A 7,762-nucleotide genomic window follows, 5' to 3' on the forward strand; every position below is an offset into this window, starting at 1 on the left:
AAAATAAATAAAAATTTAAAGGCAGAATTACAGACCCAACGATGCTCTTTCCCACTGTGCTCTCTTCAGAACTTGTCCAGTAGATAGGCATTATTCTGCCACATGGGTCACAGGACATTAAAACAAAGATTTAATCTGAACATCAAGGATAGTATTGGCTGGGGTCAAGTTCAGTGGTACAACACGAGCTATGCATGTGAGAGGACCTGCACTGAAACAAAGAAACAAACCAAAGAGATAGTATTGGTACTATATGTCCAAAGAGGTGTTGATGGCATGAAAAATTTAAACACATTTCTGAAAATTCTTTATCAACTCTGAGGCCAGCAATCATATCAAGGCTAAAAAAAAGTTTAGTGTTTAATTCTTATGTGAGGAATAATATTTTTAATTTATTTTGAAGATGAGTTACTTTTCCTGCTCTGAACAAGGGCTTTTTGTAGGTCAAAAAGCATCAGAAATGTGGATTTATTCCATTGCTTCTTTCTTTACCCTGTAATTCCCAAGATTTTCCTTGTTGTATTTCTCTTTGGTTTTCATTTGTGACATCTGACCTAATGGGTTGGACATATTCCTGGGAACAGGGTAGAAAACACAGGTTTTGGCCTTATCCTGGGCTCACCTCGCTGGTTGTTTTGGAACGGATACTATTTTGGAGTTGACTCCAATGAATTTTTAAACATTATGGCAATTTGAGCCACTTCAAGCCCATGAGAGACATGGCTGCTTGCTTGAGATCTCTAGCTTCTGAAGAGGAATCTTTCAATCATGACCAAATATATGGAGAGGCACAGGGAATTAAACTTATGCATCCTGATCATCAGTCACTAAAGAAATATAAACATTTATTTAAAATGCCCTATGATTTACCTCTGTCTCATTTTGTTTTGTGTAGATTCTATTTGTCCTTGCATGCCTACCACCAAAAGTTGGTGTGGTTGGCAAAACCGTAGAGTCATCAGTTTCAATTTTAAGAATCTCAAGAAGACTTCCCAGATTTTACTAATTTCTGCACACACCACACACATTACTTTCTACAAGTAATGAATGGTGTAAGAGAGAATAGTGAGAGCCCTGGAAAAAAACATGAAGGGACCAGGGAGTGGTGTTGGAAATCCTTTGTCTGTAAGCCTCAGTTTCTTCATGTATTAAGTGAGGATCTTATAAGAGAAGACCATGGAGAAACATAGGGTCCAAATGTGAACAAACCAGGAACAAACCAGTTCCTTATGGAGCTGAATATCACACACTAAAGAAAAATGTGAATTCTAAGACCCTTGCTGTGTGGCTTCTCTCTCATCCGGTAAGGACGTCCACGAGTAGAGGAGAGTGTGGCTGTGGAGTCACTACTCAAGACCTCTGGAGACCAAGCAGGAAGCAGGTCTGATTTTATTGAGTAGTTACCATGTATATATACTCAGGCAGTAGCTAAGCAGATTACAGGCAGCCACAAATACAATTCCTTACATACATCTAAAATATTGGCACAACTATCTCTGCATACTTCCAGGATTCAAGATGAGATGGGGAAGAGAGAAGAATGACTTTATGGCATTTTCCAGTAAGTGGATGGATCTGGACACTATCATGCTAAGTAAAGCAAGCCAGTCCTGAAAAGTCAAAGGTCAAATGTTGTCAACTTCTCAGGCTGGCTGTCTCACAATGCTGATTCCTTTAATCCAGGTTCATAGTGAGTCATATGCCCCTATCTTATTTTGAAACACAGATTCTAGTTCACAAATGGCATAAGATTTAGATTTGGTTATTCAACAAATTTAGTATCTCTTTAGGGTGCCTGGGGTGAGCGTATCTCCCATTTGATCATGGGATCAACTTGAGAATCCAGGTGTCCTGACTCCAAGTGTTGTACAATCTATAATCTATTGATCTCAGGATCTCTGTCCCTACACATGCCACGATTTCAGGTTATGCAACATGTTTCTAGGTTGAGTACTGGTACAGTAAACCGCTAAGTAACCACTTACTAATTTTTAACTGCTAAAAGCCAAGACCAATTTATCACCATGCCATGGACAAATGTTACCAGAAGACTTTTCATGGACTAATTTCCTGAGTTGTTGTTATACAAGTAGGGACTCTGCCTTCAAAAGTGACAGCATTCAGCTAGATTTACTGTACCAGAACTCACTCATTCATAATCAAGCTTTCTATCTGCATCAATGTCCCAACGCCCACACAAGACTAATTGCTAACAGCATAGGCAGAGAGAGATAGGAGATCATTATTTCTATAAATTCAGGTAGAAAATGGTCAAAAACAATAGATTTATAATTTTGTACAAGTATCCTTTTCCACTGGAATGAATATGTCAGAGAAAAAGCATTAATAAAAAGATTTAGATGAAGATATGATGATACATTTATTGAAAATATCAAAAATGAATTGTGACATTCTTATGTAAGATTGGTTTCCATATAGAAAGAAGAAAATAGAGGTTAACATAAATCCATTGGATGACATGCAAGTACTTCAGGGGCAAAAGGCTGAGAGGAGAGCAGATATCTGTTGAGTGTAGCTGGGCATCGTTGGCTCTTGAAGGCACATCTGATGGACTAGAGCAGAAGGTCTTCATCCCTGCTCCACTCTGCTGCCTGACATCTCCAGGGTTCCCTGAGGAAGGCTACCTCCACTTTCATCCTTCCCAGGAGTGTCCTGCAGAGCCCGCTCAAGTACTAGCTTCAGTTTCTGCCCCTGCAACCCCTGCCTAAAGGAGCCAACAAAGAAGTAAATGATGGGGTTGGCAGAACTGTTAACATAGGACAAAACAGTTGAAACCAGATAAAGGCAAAAACGTGCCTGGAAGTCAATCTCCATCCACCATAACAGGAACACAGTGACACCGAAGGGCAGACCACAGAGGAGGAAAACCAACACTGTGAGCAGGATGGTAACATACAGCCTGGTCAGAGGTTTCTTCTGGGATCCACAGAGCATCCTACCCATCAGAGCCAGGCTGGACACTGACAGAATCACAAATAAAAGAACCAGCCATGCAGCTAAAGTAAATTGAACTTTTTTACAAAGATGACGTACAGTTATATCAAAATATACACAAGCAACTGCTTCTAGGATGCTCAGGATCATGGACAGGGCCCAGAGCAGGACACATATGACAGCTGATGTGTGCCTTGGGCGATGACAGTGGTACCAAATAGGACAGAGGACTGACAGGCAACGCTCAGTGCTAATAGCAGTGATCATGTTCATGTCTGCAATGTAGAAAAATATTGTCACAGTGTTTAGGATGCCATACAGAATGGTGTAGAGATTGAGTACTCTGATGACTGCTAAAAGTAAAAAAGTGGTATGCAAGCAGAGAAAGAGGAAGTCAGCAACAGCCAGATTTAGGATGTATGTGTAAAAGGGATTTCTGCGCATTTGAAAACTCAAGAACCAGATCACAGATGCATTTCCTGCCAGCCCAAGTGGAAAAATAAAGCAGATCAACACTATAGTAATCAGATTATTCCCATCACAAATTGGAGGAAGGTTTTCATAACTTCCATTGTTTGGTGTGGCTTCTGTGCTCCAGGCTGTGATGGTTGGATCCAGGCTCCTAATGACTTCAGTGGTGCCCCTAGGAACACAAAAGAGACTTGATCACTTGCAGCAACAGCTCAGATTATCAGGACCACCCTGCAATGAGGAGATTACATTTTAAAGAACAGGAAAACAGAGGATTGCATAGGTGAAATAACCTATCAACAGCTGGGGATGCCTGAAATATGGATTCAAATTCTGTAGTCATTGTCTAACAGCCTGAACTCTCTGACCTGAACCTAAGTGACAAGGAAATGTACTATAATATGAACACTTCCTCAGAGTGGGACCAGAACTATTCTCTCCTGGGGCAGATTTCTCTCAGGTGTAGGAACTGAGGCAGACACAGAGGTGAGTATAATGTCCCCATCACAGAGATGGTTTCCTTCAAGGAGGAGAAAGAAGACCTGGCTTTATGGCCATGTGGGAAATGTGACCTTCTGCTAAAGCAGGACTGAGAATGGCTGGTCATAGAAAGAGCTCAGTGTGTCAGGCATTGAAGGCAGGTTAACATTTTGATCCCCAGTGCTGAACCCTATGTGTGGCCCCCATGCCCTCAATATCTATTTAAGGAAAGAATAGATGAACTAGAATCCTGAAAGTGCAGGATGATGTGGGTTAAATGTAAAATAAAAATGAAAATCCAGGGAAAGACCTTAACACACACACATAATGAGCTGAAAAAAATGCTATCCATCATAATCCTCAATGTGAGCAGTACTGGGTGTAGTTAGGATTACTTCTGTGTGACCAAATAACTGATGTTGACTACTGATGTGCCTTTGGAGTGTGAATTCATGGTGGCTTTGTTTAGCACCTTGAGGCCTTTGGTTGCATAGTGCAGGGTGGGGTGGTGGTGTCAGATTTGTATCTCAGCTGAATTTCTCAACAGTATAGAACAGGAAGGTGTGAATACAGGTGAGGTGTGAGTGCCAATGAAGAGGTATTTGAAATAGGAGAATAACTATGGAGGATTATAGTGGTGTGTACAATATACATGTACTCCATTCCCTCCCAGGAAATCCTCATTAAGATTTTCTTTTTGATGAAAGATTCTGTATGAGAAGAGTATATGAAGTGAAATTGAAAGAGGGTATGGCTTGAGGTGTATAGAGAGATTTTAACTTGAGGTGTAAAAAAAATTATTGTAATGTTTTGAACAACCAATAAAAATGTGTTTTTCAAGCACATTTCAAACAGGTAAAGGGACCCACTCATATCTTAATGATTAACAGGAGTTAATTTAGAGTGCACCACATAATTTCTCTTTGAATCCTTTCAAAAGCTGATAAGGTAAGAATTTCTGTCTGTCCCAGTTTTATAGAGGATGGAATTTAAGCACAAGAAGGATGAATGATTAAACCTGGTATCACACAGTGTGGATTCCAGCACCTCAGGTTTTATAGCTTTTGAACCCACCACCACACTGAGTTAATTATATGTGGATGAGAGAAAACCAGAGGAATAAATCCCAAGTTAATCTCAGATGGCAGTCAAATTGCAAATAAAATGAAATCTAGCTTAAGCACAGCTCAGGAACAGAGAGGATGTAAAGCCCATCAAATAAGGCACCAAAGGGAAGTGGGTAGAAATCAGGAGCAGATATGAGAATTCCTAAGCCCTTTGCTGTCTCACAAGGGCAGCTATGACTTCAGAATCTAGAGGACACCCAGGGGCAGGAGGCCACCAAGGGGATAGAGGGCACATTCTCCTCTGGGCCTGCTAAGAGGCATCCTGAAGTGAACACTTCTATAATGAATTTTCTTGAATATAAAAGTTTCCTTAGCATTGTTGATTTTCACAGGAAACAAGACGAAAAATGGAAGTGCTGGTGTCCTGACTGAATACAGTTTCCACATTTCTCTTTAGGGTACAGTGTTTTGGTATTCATTATCAATCATGGAGCTCAATAAAGACCTCATGTCTTATTTGCTTTATGTACTACTCTATGCCAATATTTTTGGGTTTTTTTTGTTGTTCAAAACATTACAAAGCTCTTGACATATCATATTTCATACCATGTGTTCTTTATAGATCATCTATTATAATATCCTCACCTAACACAAAAGGAAAATGAGGCTCAAATGAAGCAATGTTCCAGAATCACATCTTTAAGAAGAGATCCAATTTCAGCCTCTGGTCTGCTGGAGCCCTACCTGATGATTTACTACCCGTCTATGCCTCATGTTGCCTTAATCTTCATAGACCACAGAATCTGAGACACCATCAGAACATGTCACAACTTCTACAGTCCCACAGTACAATTTTTCTCTTCTGTAACAGTGATTCTCTGGGCTGTAGGTCTCAGTATTCCATTTACCTTCCTCTTTTAATGCTGATATCACCACATGACTAGGCCCTGACCAAAGGCAGTGAGGAGAGTGATGTAATCAACTCCTGGTTTATAGGATTAATGGAAGGGGCACAGCCTGCATTTCCTTCTTTATTTTCTCAGAGGTATCCATTTGATATGGGTGTAAGTCCTTTAGGACCACAGGATGATGGAACCCTCCCAGGGTTGGACAGCAGCACTATCAAAGAATTTCTTGAGTCTGATGCTCTGGAGCTTACAGCACAGCTCTATCACATATCCTGTGAAGGTGAGTAGTGGTTCATTTAGAGCCACACTTTCACTCCAAAGAAGATAGAAGCTTTTGCCTTTTAAAATAGCATTCAAATTTCAAGGCAGTTTTGATTAATATTGGTGATGGTACCATAAAATTGATTCCAGAGAAATAACATAAATAGGAAAAATTATTTCAATGGAGATAAAAATGGGAATGCATTCAATGATATCAGATTGAGAAAACTCCAGGTTGTAGGAAGATACAAGGAGTGGTGAGGGATAGATTTATGTGTCCTGACAGTTTTTATTCCATCCTTAATCTCTGTCTTGATAGAGTTCCAAGCTAGTGCTTCTTCAAACACCATCAATAGCATCCTTTTCCTTATTGTTTCTTGTTGAACTGACCTACCTGGTGATACAATCCAGACAATAGAGAATGGGAGGGAGGGATTTGAGTTTGAGATCTTCTAACTCTGTCCTGCTAGGCAGTGTGCTGGTAGTGGCACTGCTTCTCCACCTGCCTGGTCATCCTTTAGTAGTACAGCTACAGCTATGGCTATGCTCCATCTCTGGTAGCTGCTTCTTCCTTTGTCCCTTTTAATCTAGGTGTGGAAACAGTGCTTCATTTCTGCTTTCCTTAGGGCACCTCACCATGCATTGCTATTGTTCCCTTAATCCTGCACATCTTTGTAACTAGTTCTTTCTGTAGTACTCCTCAATTATTCCAATTTGAACCACATATTTCTTATTAGAATCTTAGAACTACAAGGGAAAACTGTTTTTGAAAAGTAGGTGAAAGCAATGAAACCTATTATGTAGCTTCTTATCTCAAATAAGCAATATCTCCCTGTAGCTTAACTTTTTCAATAAATTTTAGGAAAAGGCAGTAATCTATCCATGAGGGCAGGTTTAAATGGTGGGTAAAGGGCATAATGAGAGATAAATCAGAATGGGAAGAGATCTCATTAATCCCATTTTAAACTCAAAGTAGGAGCTCCAGCACCCAGTCTTCAGAAGTCTGATTCTGTCTCTTGCCTTTCCCTGAAAGAAGCACCCTGACCCTTTCCAGGTAGAACCGTACAGTGGAAACACAGGGATGTTAACTCAGAGCAAACCCCATACATAACAGGAATTCTGAGTCTTCTTACCTTTCTGCCATTCTCCTGTCCAGAGGTGGAGAGCTGAGCTGTGTTGGCAGGAGAGAGTTTTTCTCAGATGGAGTGACACCAAGGTATAATTCTTTGTTTTCCAAGTGGAGAGATGCTTATGGAAGCTGTATATAAAGCTAGGGAACAATTGCAGCTGTTAAGATTCGGAATGACCCCTGGGATTTCCTGTTCCGGAATTGCGAGCAAATTGGAGAACATATTCATCTGGGGCTTCATTTTAATGTGGATGTATCTGAGTCTCTGCACCTTTTCCACTCACATATTGGCCTCCCCCTTCCATTCCTTTCACTCCATCTACCTGTAAGTAGTTGCTCTTCTGTGTGCCTTGCCAACTAGGATCCTAGGTAACAATGTAAGTAATGTGAGCTTTTATACTGAGTTTTATTACTCAATAACAAAGTATATCATTGGGTCATTAAAGACTCAACATGCCTGCCGTGGTCCCATATTTTTGTTTCTTTATATC

The 7,762-nt window shown here is 40.4% G+C and overlaps 1 protein-coding gene across 1 annotated transcript; it reads right to left on the reverse strand.

Annotated features, from left to right (window-relative positions):
• Nucleotides 1–2,589: 2,589 nt before the first annotated feature.
• On the reverse strand, nucleotides 2,590–7,286 carry LOC143389624 (mas-related G-protein coupled receptor member X1-like). Its single transcript, XM_076842559.2, has 2 exons — nucleotides 7,276–7,286; nucleotides 2,590–3,598 (listed from the first exon to the last, which is right to left on the reverse strand). The coding sequence occupies exons 1-2, from the start codon at nucleotides 7,284–7,286 to the stop codon at nucleotides 2,590–2,592; spliced, it is 1,020 nt and encodes a 339-aa protein (XP_076698674.2).
• Between the last annotated feature and the right edge of the window lie 476 nt (nucleotides 7,287–7,762).

Source organism: Callospermophilus lateralis, chromosome 2 (genome assembly GCF_048772815.1).
Source record: "Callospermophilus lateralis isolate mCalLat2 chromosome 2, mCalLat2.hap1, whole genome shotgun sequence".
Classification (NCBI taxonomy): domain Eukaryota; kingdom Metazoa; phylum Chordata; class Mammalia; order Rodentia; family Sciuridae; genus Callospermophilus; species Callospermophilus lateralis.